General features: G+C 40.8%; 5 protein-coding genes across 5 annotated transcripts; all 5 read left to right on the top strand.

Annotated features, from left to right (window-relative positions):
• Window positions 1-1765: 1765 nt before the first annotated feature.
• Window positions 1766-2970, top strand: EAF01_007262 (uncharacterized protein; the record flags this gene model as incomplete). The annotated part of the gene is made up of 2 exons (XM_038915517.1): window positions 1766-2553; window positions 2613-2970. The coding sequence occupies 2 exons, from the start codon at window positions 1766-1768 to the stop codon at window positions 2968-2970; spliced, it is 1146 nt and encodes a 381-aa protein (XP_038769155.1).
• Window positions 2971-3926: 956 nt separating this feature from the next.
• On the top strand, window positions 3927-5769 carry EAF01_007261 (uncharacterized protein; the record flags this gene model as incomplete). Its single annotated transcript, XM_038915516.1, has 4 exons — window positions 3927-4292; window positions 4347-5128; window positions 5183-5557; window positions 5607-5769. 4 exons carry the CDS (start codon window positions 3927-3929, stop codon window positions 5767-5769), a joined length of 1686 nt encoding a protein of 561 aa, XP_038769154.1.
• Window positions 5770-7515: 1746 nt separating this feature from the next.
• On the top strand, window positions 7516-8273 carry EAF01_007260 (uncharacterized protein; the record flags this gene model as incomplete). Its single annotated transcript, XM_038915515.1, has 2 exons — window positions 7516-7848; window positions 7908-8273. The coding sequence occupies 2 exons, from the start codon at window positions 7516-7518 to the stop codon at window positions 8271-8273; spliced, it is 699 nt and encodes a 232-aa protein (XP_038769153.1).
• A 2243-nt stretch (window positions 8274-10516) lies between these two features.
• On the top strand, window positions 10517-11275 carry EAF01_007259 (uncharacterized protein; the record flags this gene model as incomplete). The annotated part of the gene is made up of 1 exon (XM_038915514.1): window positions 10517-11275. The coding sequence occupies one exon, from the start codon at window positions 10517-10519 to the stop codon at window positions 11273-11275; it is 759 nt and encodes a 252-aa protein (XP_038769152.1).
• A 1399-nt stretch (window positions 11276-12674) lies between these two features.
• On the top strand, window positions 12675-14470 carry EAF01_007258 (uncharacterized protein). Its single transcript, XM_038915513.1, has 2 exons — window positions 12675-13893; window positions 13944-14470. The coding sequence occupies exons 1-2, from the start codon at window positions 12803-12805 to the stop codon at window positions 14347-14349; spliced, it is 1497 nt and encodes a 498-aa protein (XP_038769151.1). The 5' UTR covers window positions 12675-12802; the 3' UTR covers window positions 14350-14470.
• Window positions 14471-15160: the final 690 nt, after the last annotated feature.

The following is a 15160-nucleotide window of genomic DNA, read 5'->3' as shown; positions in this document are numbered from 1 at the left end:
GTCTTTCGGAAGCAGATCCTACCTGCCTGGAAAAACGAATCGTTCTCGATGGAATAGAGGTAGCAGCATCATGGGGACTATCAGTGAGGGGGTGAAGAGGGTAATAGAGAAGATTCTCTAGATCGGATATAGACTGTGCAACGGGTACCCGCAGAGCAAATAATGGTCTTGATAGATAATCCACGGATAATCCATCTACAAAGCGAATAATTCAAAAATCTGAATGAATAACCTACAAAATAGATACAAATTACCTGTGGATATTTATTTATTTGTATATTATATAATTATTTATAATATTAGTATAATTTTATAATTAATATAAAAATTAATATAAATCTAAGCTTGGATCACTTTTGAGCTGGAAAATAATCTGAGAATAACTTCATATTTTAAATTAAAAAAACAAAGATTTTATATATCCACAGATTATTTACAAATAATTTATAAATTATCCATAAATAACCTATATATTTATAAATAATCTATTTACTTATATACTTACAAATTATTTATAAATAATTCATGAATTACCTATACAAAACAAGTAATTTTAAAGTCTCAACAAATAATTCATAAAACAAATAAAACCTTTGACAAATAACCCATAAAGTAAATTATCTGTAGATAATCTACAGGTACAGATAATTTGTGCACAGTCTAATCGGATATGTTCAGCTACTTTGGTGTGGAAACAGCTGGCCTATGACGAGGGAGATCATTTGATTTCTGATGACTTAGGACTGTATAAGGACGATTGACACGATACACATGGTCATACTGGCAAATAAATAAATTGTTGTATCTATACACATCTTCAGCTTACTCACACACACGATTTGAAACCAACAAGTACAGAGAACTACGATGGAGTGGCTATAGCTATATGCGAAGTTTTTCAGACAACATGAGTTATATCATTAGTGACGTATAAAATTCAAAGAAAGGTCGACACGAATGTTCTCAAACTACGATTGGTCGTCACTACTTACGCAAATAATGATACGCCCGGCATCGCTAGTGAGAAGAAAACCTCGAACATAACAATTTACACTCGATTCTTCTGTATAATTAATAATTAATGATCATATGTTTTCTCTCAGCTTTCAACTATTGAAGACAGCACTAGCCTAGCCTAATCATTTGTTTTCTACCTACCGTACCTGAATAGAACACGTGGACCTCGCTTAATTCCCCTTATGGATGCCCCTGAACTTACGAATAGCACTTTCATATTACATGTCTTTAGGTCTTAGATACACGACAGGAAAGGTCGAAAGGTTCAATTAAGCTAGAAACTGTGGTCGCTGCCATAGTAACATATTGTTTATTATATATGCCACTCCTAATGGATAAACTAGCTGAGGCACCGAAGAGGCATCTACCAAGGCTGTGGTGAAGTCGATATATTACTGTAGCTCACACTGTTGATGTTACTGCAATGGAACCAGTCTATATGTAATTGAACGTATCTACATACATAAAACTGTTGCTACGGCAGTTTCGAGTCGCTAGCGCTATCGTCAGTACAACCACATGACTGTCCTAACATCTAACATCTTAGTATAAAACCTTCAAACATTTACAAGACTGATTCCATTCTCTTCGTTCATTATTTATCTTCATTTCACGGACGGGCCTTCCATATCTGCAACCATAATCACTCCCTTTTCGATTTATTTTTGGCCTCTTCTCCTAGAAATTTTCCATCACATAAATAAATCAACACTACAACTATATACAATTGTTAGCTAACGAGTCAACAATGACGGACCGAAAGAATCCGATTTCCGGCCCAAGATCCCAAAAGTCCCTGCGAGCATCACTACCGAATATATCCCAGCTCACTAGTCATGAAAGTATGAATGGTATTCCTATGACCTTGAATACTTTAGTGCTTGAGAAACAGGAAGACAGTGATGTGAGCGAAGATACAATTGACTGGAAAAATCTGTATTTGAAATCCAGACGCCAGAGTATGAGCATTCGATCTCAGTATAAACAAGCACAAGACAGACTTATTAAGGAGAAGCTGGCACTTCGTAGGGGTAACAAACTTCTTCAATCCGCATTGACCCAGTCCCGTTGCAATGCTTCGAAGATGTTGGCTGAGAAAAGCTCAATTGTAGATAAGGTGTTGGATAACATGAAGCAGAAGATGTCTGAAAAGAACAGATTGACCCACCTGCTCGAAAATCGCTTGGATGATTTAGAAATCCAGTGCAAAGAACTATCAGCGCGGGCATCGGCTGCTGATGAAGCCAAGGAACAAAGTGATAAGTTTGCCAAATTAGCACGTACTCAATTGAAACATTCGTGCGAACAATTGAGCGGAAAGGATCATATCATTACCAACCTTAAGAAAGAAAAGGAGGAACTACAACTTACTCTTCATAGTCGAAATGTTGAGCTTGTGGACCTAGATCATGTGCTTGAAGTTTACAGCGAAGTAGTTGAAGGTATTTTGAAGAGAAAAAGCGAATGGAGCAAATCACCTCATCGACGCGACATTAAGATCATTGAAAAAGGCAACAAGGTTGCGCATGGAGGAACGTGAGTTATTCTCTTCCTTTCTCAATAAATCGAAGATCCAATTGCTAACATTTTAGAAGGTGTCTTGCAGATGCTTACCGAATCAAGTCCACTTGCGACAACGATTTGGAATGGTATAAGGAATATTACGGTACAACTCCTGATGTTGTATTGCAGTTCGAAAGCAGCGCGGCGTTCAGAAGACTCATCAATATGAGATACGAGGTTTATCGCTATAAACATAACATTGGAAATTTTGCTGATGTTTATGAAGAGGATTTCCAGAAGCTGTTGGAGAAGATTTTGCACAAGGCTCGTGGAACTGAATCAATGCAAAGCATCCTCGTGGGAAATACGGACACGGAAACCAGACGCGCCTATTTCGACCTTTGCATTATGTGGGAGGACGAAATGGCGCAAGAAATATCTGTGCCTTGATAGAGACAATAGAATGATCCGATGATGTTTGTATTTGATATACCCGACTTCACTTGCAAGTTTATATAGTATGTGTATATTTAAGATTTTCTTAGAATTGTAATTAAGACAAAGGTCATTTCATATGAATTTGTACAGGTCCCTGACTGTCGATATTTCTCTTATTGAACGGATTATCCACTTAAATGAAATTAATTTCTTTTGTGAATTATGTGATAAGATTAGGTGTGCGATCGAAACATATATGAAACTAAGTGAATTTAGCAAGCGTATGATGTAGTTCTCACATTCTTGTGATCTATCGGTCACATTACTCCAACTACCCTGCCTAAAAGGTCCAGACAGTGAATACAGGCGGTACCAGACCTGAAATGTCGAAGAGTCAAAGGGTAGATCACCAGGATAAGTTTTTCACCACATAGACATTAAGTGACCGCAGTATAATAATAAGATGCGCAAGTGGCTGGGTTCTATTCATGCATATCGAGAGTCCCAATACTTCAATTATAGATGACTTGAATCTGATAATTATATTCTTTAACAATATTCTCTACACATCAAGTCCCTTGAGCAGACTCTGGTTCACTTTGTCATCCAGATGGCTCAACTTGAACGACATAGTTTAGCTGTTATGTGTTCCAATACTTGTATGTATTTCTTGAAAGAAAAGTCGATTTCCAATTCTTCCTCTAAGGCTGTGTCAATGCTTAGCAGACTGTATTTTGAGTGAATTGAAACGTGGTTGTGAATTAGCAGTAGTGAAACTTATAATTTTCGCTTAACGTGGTAGTACAAAAGTGGTCACCCTAGTTTTTCAGAAAACACAAACGCATAATTTCCACGACATACTCTCCATATATTTCGATGTTTGACTACGACTGAGAAATCATAGTCGCAACTTTCGAATAACCAACAAAGTAGTACAGTTTCTTACTTCGAATTCTACATAGTTTAAAATGCCGCCTATGGACGCTCCGACCAACACCCAACGCACGTCTCGGAATAACGCTCCGAATCCGCCCATTGAGGAGCCCCAAATCTCAGAGATCGATAAACTCAAACAAGCTAATCTTAAATTGAAAACGGAAAACAGATGGCTTCGAGTAGCAATCAGGGAATTGGGTATAGCTAATGATATAGCTGGAGCAGAGAAAAGGTTGACTGAGACCAGGATCGGCATATTTGAGAAAATCGACGCCGAATCAAAATTAGTCTACAACGACGCTCAGTATAAAGCAAGAAAGGCTTGGGTACCTCTCATTCATGATATCTTTCGAAAGAGACAAACTTTCGATACAACACGCTTATGGAAAGATCGAGAGGTAGCTTCCACCCCCTACGAAGAGTTGTCTGAGAAAAGCTAATAGCCTTTTTAGGAATACGAATCTGCGGTTGCATCATGGCAAATGAAATACACCAGACGGGACGACCTTGAGGTACTTTTTTGCTACAAGGCGCTCGGAGATCAATTGTCGAAGCTCGATATACAATCAGAAGCTCTAGAAAAGGCAGTGAAAAACATCACTTCTGAGAATTCAGAGCTTTCGGCCGAGAACATAAAGCTAAAGCGTAACAGCATTGAGCAAGAAAAAAAGTTGAAGGTGCAAGCTAGTGTTCTTTCAAGCTTGCAGGAACGAGAAAAGGACCAAGTAATCTCGATTGTTGAAATGAAAAGTAAGCATGAGCGAGAGATGAAGGAACAAGGTGAAGTTATCGAAAGCTTGAAAGAAAAGGAGAAGTTATCAGTCACCGAATTAAATAGTGAGTATACGGCAAAGTTGAAGGAACAAAAAGCCGTTATCGCCAATCTCCAACAGAGAACCAAGACCTTGGAAACTACAGCAAAAAAGACCTATGAGAAGAAGTTGGCAGAACAGAGGATCATTATTGCCAACCTTGAAGAGAAAGAAGAATCTGCGGCTACCCAGACGAAGATAGAATATGAGGAGAAGCTTAAGGAACAAGAAAGCACAATCGCCAAACTCCACCAAGAAAAGTTAGCTTCAGCTGCTGAGATGCAGAGAGTAGGTCGGGAACTAGCTGCGCATCGTGAAGTTTCTGTCAGCATCTTGAACCGAAAGAGAGAGCTGACGAAACCACATGAGATTCGAAATGATCATCTTATCGAGACAGGAAATATCTCAGCACATGGTGGAACGTAAGTGAAATTTCTACTAATTGTTCGTGGTCTCACTTGCTAATGTTCATGTAGTTGTCTAGCCGACGTTTTTCGAATCAAATCCAATCCCGATATCAATGAGCAGGCATGGTTTCAAGAGACATATGGTGTATCTGTAGACACGGCGGAGAGGTACGGAGAAAGTGCAGCGTTTGTAAAGCTTATAAACATGCGTTACGAATTGTACAGATGCAGCGCAGAAAACCGGGATGTTGATCCAGAATTTGAAGAGGGATTTCAAAAACTTTTAACTGGAAGTCTGGAGAAGAATGAAAAAGTCACACCGGCATCAATTGATAAGTTTCTGTTAGAGAGCAAAGTAGGAAGGGACACGTTCCAGAGACTGTGTAGTATTTGGGATATCACAAGAGTTTACCAAAGAAGGCAGTTCCGAGAGAGCAGAGATCCGTAAGTACCCTAGTACTTATACATCCAATAATTTACTAATCCATTACAGGAAAAGGAAGTCTATCTTCGGCGGAAGCTTCAAAAGCGTGAAATCTAATGCTTCGGTTTGGACGGCAGAGACTCAGAGGAGAAGTAAACTTGACCAAATCGAGGAATATGGCAAAGAGTTTCTCTCCTCTGCGAAAGATGCTTTGCCCTGGACTAAGCATTAAGATCACGCTAGGCACAAACCAGATCTCAATAATGCAGGCTCAATTCACGAACTACCAGTTTTAAATTTCTTTGGGTATCTGTTCTATTACTAGCATAAGGACCATCTCAGAGGGGCCATATCACAATGCATCTACATTTCTGTCTCCACTACTTTACTTCAGGAAACTGTTTAGTCAATCAAATACTTCAACTACTTTGAATTGGGTTTTGTTCATTTGTAATATAATCTGAGTGAAGTGACGTCATGAAAAGACTTATATGCTCAATCTAGTAACTTCTCTGTAAAGTGTAATCATGTGAAGGGACTAGCCAGTACACAAAATTCTGAGACCTCTATCTATTAATGTCTTAGATCAAGAGTGCTGCTATGATAAAATTGAGGTATAAATCATCGAATGACGAAAAACCATTACACGTTAGTCAATGCGTAGGAGAGGAAGAGATAAACTATGGATCAAATAATACAAAGATTGGATTTTTCCAAGTCTGTCTTGGCTGTGAAAATGTTTACTAAGGTTTGGGGCTGTACATCAAAACATTCTTTCTAGATTCTTGTGTCGTCATAGTTTTTTCTAAGACTTGCATACAGTCTGAGCTAAGAAAGGTTTTACTTGATGGTCATTAGCTTCCGCACAATTCTCCAATGAATCTAAAAAACGATCTTTAGATGAAAGAGCCAACAGAGAGTTCGGATGATATTCCTGGGATTCCAGTTTGATTCATCAATAAGTGTAGCTTTGTGACCATTATTTCTTTTTGTTTTACTTGAGATTCATCTCCCAAAACATATATCTACCGTGTCAAATTAGTGAATAACAAAGATTAATTATTAGCTAGCTTAGATTGACTAAGCATACTGATGTCAAAAGAAGATTCCAACAAGTAGAAGAGATATTGATATATCTCTATAAGCACAACTCTACATTTATTCAACTATAAATGAGCTATTGGTCAATCTCCCAGGAGTCTACAATATGACTTGAAATAGCTAGTGTCTATTTCTTACAGATCAACATCTCAGGACATCACAGTTGACAGTTGATACCTGATAGGTCAACTATCCATATATCTACCGCACACACTTTATGTGAATAAACATCGCTTATCAGAACTAGTGGAGACAAAAGCACTAGGTAAATTCTCGATTAACAGGAGCTGTATCATGATCATTAACAACAGTAGGGGCACCACAAATATCAATCAACTTCTTAACAACATTCTTTGATAATCTGGTTTTCCATCATTTTCGAAACCATCAACTCAAAAACCATCTTCATATTATACCTCTTTTGACAGACTCAAAATGGGCAAATGAAACAACAAGATTGGCAGCCAGAAAAAGGCTGGCAATGCATTGCTTTAACAAATTCAAACTAGCTTTCACCCAGGAGACAACAGTCAAGGAGAAAACTGCAGAGGACAACCCTGCCAAAGAGACCACTGTTATTGATAATCCAATGGAATTGATCCAGAAATTACAGACTTATTTCCAGAGTCAAGAAACGGATTCGAATGCATTAAAAAGTGAGGTACAACGTCTAGAGAATAAACTCAAGGACACATAGGGAACACTTCAAAATACACGCGAACAATCACAAGTCAAAATTTCCGGATTAAACCTTGTCATCAAAGATCTTGAATCATATCCAGAAGTACTGAAGCAAGATTTCGGCAAGGAGCGATCAACCCATCGAAGCGAGATGGATAACCTAAAAGCAACGATACTCAAACTGCAGTGAGAGAGCATGTCTCAAGATATTGAAGCAAAACCAGAGCCTTCAAACGTGGACAAATATATTCCTAGTGCTCCTGCAGACGAAGCGAATGCCGATGGAGAGAACTGTACATTACAATCAGCTCAGATAAAAGATATGAAAACAAATCTAGCTGTTCAATCTCAGTCACACTCCAAAAACGATCTTGGCATTGTACGAGCGCTTTTCGTGAACGAAGATAGCGACGTAAATATTTTCGGGATGTATTTAACTCCAATGCAGCTTAAAAAGAGACAAGGTTGGGACGAATCTCTGTCTAAGATGGCGGAAAGCAGGTCATTAAGTCTAATCAACCTTCCATTGGTGAGTCTTCCAATGTATGAGAAGAATATAGTGGTATGAATACTGATGTCGCTTTATAGGACTACGGAGCTCTTGTCAAAAACTGGCAGGCTTCATATTCATACCTGGAGACCCTTGAAATCTCTCAAGTCCTGTACTGCGATTCTACGTTTCGATGGGAACATGTTCAGAAGATGGAAGCAGATATCATAAGTCTCAGAACTGGGTTATCCAAGCAGAAAATACAAACATTATACTGCCAGGAAAAGTTGATAGCATCTCATGGCAAAGTAATAAATGGTATGAAAGAAGAAGCGAACATCAAGCGCACGGAAGAAAGTATCAAGCAACAAGAGCTTGTAGCCGCCCACGAGGAAGCTGTTGTCTCGCTGAATGCGGGCTACGAAGGTCAAATCGCGCAACTTAAGACAGATATCGACGCCTGAAAACAAGTTGCGAAACTCGAATCATGAAACTTGAGAAGGAAAATCTTCTGTATCGTGATCTTGCTGAACGTGTCCTGTCTTGCGAGTTTAAGTGGTGTGAACATCCTAGAGCATGTAACGAGGTCATAGATCAGGGAAATCTTGCTGCGCATGGGGAAAGTAAAATTTTGTCTTCTATTCTACCACTAGCCATATGAAAAGTTCGGCTAATAATCTTGTGTATGTAGCTGTCACGTTGTAGGACAGAATTAACTCCAAACGATGGAGACAATGAATGGTTTAGGCTCTGGTATGGTATGAGCATTGAAACCTTCGCCAAGTACAAGGACTCTCCAAGAATACAAAGGCTTCTTGACATGCGATACGAGATGAAGAAGCTCAAGACTATTTAGCTTTCCGATACAGCTTTTGAGCGGAATTTTCAGGAAATAATGAGGGCAGTCGAAGAAATGGAAGAGTGCCAACCGCCTACGTCATCTTAAAGTAATGTTGATAGAGATGATAATGTAGAATCTACCTCCGATCCTATCTTCTTTTCCATGTGTTCTGAATACAATGAAGCTGCGGAATACGAGAAGAGACGCCGAAAATCGGATTGGTAAGTCAGAAGTTCATTTTCTTTACACAATGAATGCTAATTACCAGCAGGAAACTCGGGCACAACGGTCAGAACATGGGGGACTCGATTATGGACCGAACAAGTTATTGGGACGAAAGACTCAAACATAATTACCAATAGAATATATCTGACAGTCTTTATCATCAATTTTCCTTCAAGTGCATTTCGCGAAAACAGCTGGTATATTATACTTGCTCGAAAGTTTGTGAAGGTGGAAAAGCTCTAAATCAAACAGTAGAAGGAGATTTATGCACTCTCAAGCTCTAATTCACTCAATAGTGAAACGTCAACTTCCCTGATTTATAAGTATAAATCCCTTAGGATTCACGAAGCAATGCGGAAATATTAGAAGAGAGGTGTGGTTGTATAAGAAAGTTTGGACCGTCAAATGAACCTCTGAGAGCGGGCGATATACTACAGAGATGAAGAAATTGATCAACTGAAGGAGAGTTCAGTGGTAGATTCAATCGCGATATTTCCGCAGTAAATGTGAGAGATGGCAAGTCAAAATTTCTGATCCTACAATCATGCTTTTCACACCAACTAGGTATGCATGAACAAAAGCAGAATGACCACTCAGTCATCCAAAATGACGACTCTGGACCAACAGACTTTTGGATAGCATGCTTCTGGTTTGAACTGCAGAGACGGACAGGGAAACTCAGACGTTCATTCGGTGCAGAACAATGCTTAATATTGATAACGACAATGACAATTCTCAGCAAATGACAAAGACAAAGTTGGAGTTGAGAGGGGTCCAAAACCATCAAGGAATTAACGAAGCTTCATAAATAACAAAATCGCAAGATATGATAGCCACCAATGTATTTATACACTGCGGATTTTTCTCGAAGAATGATTTGTATGTTAAGGTCTGAAAGAGTTGAATGAGAGGTCAATCCGTATTCAAGTTGTTAGTTCAAACTGATGAGGAAAGAACAAATAACATGTATCAACTTAGTCGTTCATACACATCTATCTATCTTAATGAAAATATCACTCCTCTTTTCCTACGAAGCAATCTATTTGAGTTTTACTTGGTATCCTTATGCCAGTGCCCATCAATTATCTTTACTTCGTCGTGTTCACATTACCTTCTTTTATCGACAGGCCCGTGACTGTCATGACAACTCAATCTCCTTAAACTTCGATATTGCAAGTGTTGTGGTAGATATACATAGCAAGATTCAACATTGAGTATGAAAGCAATACCATGCAAACTTGAGTGTATTCGCGTCTGATACTCTTGGAAGTCATCAGAATGTTTCTGGATAGCTTTCACTTTGGAAACTATATCATCCGATATTGCTGTCCAGACTATAATCTCAAGTTAACTTACAAAGAAAATAGCTCAGCCAGAGATAATTTGATCAATTCACCCAAATTCACTTTTAGACCAACCGCCTCAATAGACTTCTCGCCCTTCTCGCCCTTATTAATTCACCTTGTCTGGAGGCGCGTTAAAGTCAATACGTGAGTCCTTCCATCTTCACGATAGCTAGGTCGCGTCACGTCTGCCATTGTGCGCATCAAAGTCTCTGACATATATCTTCAGCAAATTTGATCCAAGCAAATACTTTACTAACCACTCAACGACCAAAATCCACCTTTATCTATCCTCAGTATGAACCCACCTGGCCAATTACCCATTGGACCTTGTATAGGTTGCAGTACAGTGACAGATCGACTTGTCGCATCAGATAGAATTTTCCACACTATCCACAACCAAAAGTTGCGCGATAAAGACCAGAAATTGCGCGAAGCCGAAAAGAAAGTCCGCGAGTTAGAAGCCCAAGTCGAAACGCTGACGAGAGAGGCAAACCTCATGAAACCATTCCTCAAAATCGGCGCCCAGATACGCACTCACAAAGTGTCGACGGAAAAGATGAAGATGGATTTGACGCTACAAATCAGGATCGCAGGGTCTGGGGAGGAATTACTCAACATTGGCAACGCCATCGCAGACGCGCTTTTGTACCAAGATATTGCTGGGAAGTATAAGCGCACGGATGTGGAAGTTTATAAACGCATGTACGCTGGTTTCCATCCCGATTTCGTCCTAGCTAGCAAGCACTGCACTCGCTTTCTCGACATACTTAGTTGGCGTCGCACGATGGCTTTCTTTTACGAGCAGCCGTATTATGAGAAGGATAAGTTTCAATACACGGTTTTTGCGCGCCAGAGTCTGAAGATGAAGGACATGCTGAAAACATGGTCTGGAGAGGAGTTTGAAAGATACTTCAGATCTGATGAAGATGGAGAAAGTGCATATCAAGACATGAAAGATGAATACGAGCTCGAATTGGAGAAGTATCGCGATTTTGTTAGGAGGGATGGAAAGAAGGGTCTCGGAGGGTTTGTCGCGAAGTTTTGGTCAAAATGAGGGGACAATCTGGAGAACTTGATTGGGGTTCGAGGAACATGGACATGGACATGGAGTTAGAAAAAGCCATTTGAGACGAAAACTGTATCGAATCATTGGGTAACGAGTAGCATGGCACTGGAGCTTGAGAGAAGATTTTGTATGTTCTCGAACGAAAATGAAAGCTTTGTCGCCTTTTTGTCATGTAGTATGTCAACTGACTGACGAACAGTAATCTGTTGACTCCAGATATGAGATTGTGGTGGCAATGTCACTGGGCCATATTGACCCCATCGCTTGGTCAGAGGCTAGGAGAATTTCAATATGACAATATCAACCACCACTTTCAGGAAATTACCTGGCCTTCTCAGATGACATTCTTCTTCGTGTGTTCTAGCTCGTGAGATAATAGATTGAAATGCTGATTTAACTTTCTCCTCAAGAACAAAGTGTCAATGCGTACCATGTTGTTGATATCTATCGAAAGGTAATTGTTCGAGATCATTTGCTATCTCCCAATCGATGCATGCCAATGCTCTCCTAACAAGCCTAATGATGTTTGGGGAACTAGCGAATCCATAATTTCGCCGAAATTCTTAAACTATCTCCAGCCAAGCAAGTAAGTAACTCTCTTGGCCCGGACTCGCCAGGGCCAAGATATTCTTCGACAGAGAGCCTCATGCGTGGCACCGGTATCGCCGTGGGGAACGTGAAGACTAATCAAATCACACGATGCGGTAGAGGCCAATCCGATGCGCAGATTCCCGATCTCCTCAAACTTTCTGACATTCGTTCATTTGGAATATAGATGCCATGTTCCTGTTGATGATGATACAAAAAGTGGAAATAGACTTTGCGCCAAGCGGCTAAAGTAACGCGGGGCACCACGGGGTGCGGGGGAAATTCGCGGAAATGCACGACTTGGCCAATAGCACAGCCTCATATATGGATATAATTTTTCTCCTGCAAGGATGCTCGAGGGACTTGTGGTACTTACTCGAGACATGGGGGTGTATTGACGCGAATTAATTGGTGTTTGCGGTGCGGCGAGTTCCTCTACACTCGAGAGATATCGATTACCCACTTTTAGGCTAGTGAACCAATCACAATCATGTGTATCGGGAAAACCCCCTTTCATGTATACGTTTTGCGTTAAGGGTAGAAATGTCTCGGATTTGTAACTAGAATTGGTGTAGGTGGGTATGATAGCACACGCCTTCTATGTAAGGATACTTCCTGGAAACTCTTGATCTGCTAGCACAGGCAAGAAAGTGCGGGTTGGATGTGACTAGAAGGCCAAGGAGCAATTCACCGAAAATTTCAATGTTGGGGATATTGTGGGCATTGGGGATATCTCAAAATGCTGATAAATAGGAATGAGAATATCCTCTCTTTTTTGACGACCAGACAGTTCGATAAGTCTCATCTGGCTGATACTTCTTGCTCTCTTCTCTCTCATTATTCTATCTTTCTTGCTCCATCTTAATTGGAAATCAAGCACTTCTCTTAATTCTTCAACTCTATCCTCAAAACGACCACGACATCATCATGTTCGGCAAGAAAACAGAACCCGAAGTTCAAGACGTCTTGGAACAGCGTCGTCCTTCCAATGCCGAAGTAATGAACAACCGAACGGTTGGTAATACCGGCTTGACCGGTGCTGCTTCCTTGACTGTCCGACAATCTATCTACCCCATCACCCTTGTCACAATCCTCTTCTTTCTCTGGGGTTTCGCCTACGGACTCCTTGATGTCTTGAACGCAAAGTTCCAGACCGCACTCAACATTACTGCTGCCAAGGCCGGAGGCTTGCAAGGAGCATACTTTGGTGCTTACTTCATTGGTCCTCTAACATACTCGGGATGGATCGTACGAAGATTCGGATACAGATGGACCTTCATCGTCGGTCTGTGCATCTACGGTGTAGGAGCATTGATGTTCTGGCCCTCCGCCGTCTACAGATCCTTCCCCGGTTTCTGTGGAAGTTTGTTCATTGTCGGTTCGGGACTCAGCACTCTTGAAACCTCTGCAAATCCTTTCATCGCTACTTGCGGTCCTCCTCGACTTTCGGAATTCCGTCTTGAACTCTCTCAAGCGTTCCAGGCTGTCGGTTCAGTTGTCGCCCCTCTTTTGGCTTCCAGAGTCTTCTTCAAAGAAGGTGAAGGTCAAGATTTATCGAAAGTTCAATGGACCTATCTCGGTATCGCCGCTTTCGTCTTCCTCCTCGCGGTCGTATTCTTCTTCAGCAAACTTCCCGAAATCACAGATGCAGACATGGCACTCCAAGGCGAACAATCCGCCGGTCTCACTGGATTCGAAGAAAAACCCATGCGCAGACAATACAAGCTCTTCTTCGGTGTTGCGGCTCAGTTCTGTTATGTCGGTGCTCAAGTAGGTGTTGCAGCCAACTTCATCAAGTATGCTGAGGAGAGCGCTTCACTTTCTTCCGCAGTTGCTACCGATAGATTTGCTATTGCTCAAGGCCTTTTCGCAATTGGTAGATTTGCCGCAGCTGGTTTGATGATGATTGTCAAACCCCGTTATGTACTCATGATATTCATGACTGCTATTATGGTTTTCATCTCGGTTGCTATTGGTGTTAAGGGCGAGGCTGGTGTTGCTATGTTATCTATTGTTCTGTAAGTTCCCTCATTTCTTCCATCATAAAATCAGTGACTAATTTATTCAGTTTCTTCGAATCTTGTATCTTCCCCACAATTTTCACCCTCGCCATTCGCGGTCTTGGTCGCCACACTAAGAGAGGTTCTTCTTGGATCGTCGCTGCCGTCTCAGGTGGTGCCCTCTTCCCCGCTCTCACTGGTCTTCTTGCCGATAAGAAGGGCTATCATATTGCCATGACCGTTCCATTGATCGGTTTCTTCGTCGCTTTTGCATTCCCAATCTACCTCAACACTGTATGCGCCAAGGAACTTGATGGATTCCGTGCCACCAAGATCGGATATGAAGGAGCAGATTTGTCGGAGGAGAAGAGAGAGGACAGTATGGTTTGGGAGGAGAAGGGTACAACCGGTGCCGATGCTCATCATTTAGAAGTAGAGGAATTTGAGAGTAGGAGGAGAAATAATGCCTTGTAATGGAATGAGAATTGAATGATGGAGTTTCGGAATTATCGTTTAATAGTATTAGGAATAGCGGATAGAAAGATTAGAACGGCTTGAGTATTATTAGTCACAATCAGAACTTTTATTCTTGTACACAACTTCAGATAACAGTGCGAATTCGGACATTGATGAATCATAAGACCAAGATAAAGAATGAAGCTCCATCCTACGAATGTGACCAAACCCTTACTTATCGATTAGACACGCGGATTGACCTCGCACAAACGAATGCGCGAAAGATATTGAAAAGAATATCAGCAGATCACCCTGCACAGGAACTCACAGTCTGACTAGCTATTCAATCGCCGTATCCTATCCTCCTTCCTCATATCAATACTATCCATCAATCTTCTCCTCAACCCGCCTATGTAAGCACCTCGCTACCCCCCCCTCTACTTCGCTTCCTCAACCACCCACTTTTCCTTGGAATGCACTATGCAGACTTCCGAGACTACTAATCCCGGTAGTGTGTTTATCCAAGCGAATAAGCCACACGTTCACCAACCATACTGCATACTGCTATTGCCAACAAACATTCTCACTAGCTACTCTTTCCAACGACAATCGCTCACTATTAGCAAAATGTAAGGTACAAAAGTTCTTTCTGTGGTGACCTGGATAAACTTACATATCTTTCAATGTTCGTTGGCTCGGTATATATGAAGTAGAATTGGGGGGTTGGGGGATACTGATTTGAATATCGGTACAGCTGGACGCAAATATTATCAAATCGATCTCATTTGTTTGACACAATGATGGTGGACTAAAAACCATACATGTGTCA

The sequence above is a fragment of the Botrytis porri genome (assembly GCF_014898465.1).
Source record: "Botrytis porri strain MUCL 3234 chromosome Unknown BPOR_009, whole genome shotgun sequence".
In the NCBI taxonomy this organism is placed as follows: domain Eukaryota; kingdom Fungi; phylum Ascomycota; class Leotiomycetes; order Helotiales; family Sclerotiniaceae; genus Botrytis; species Botrytis porri.
Note: the sequence above shows the minus strand (reverse complement) of the source record. Positions and strands in the feature narration are given on the sequence as shown.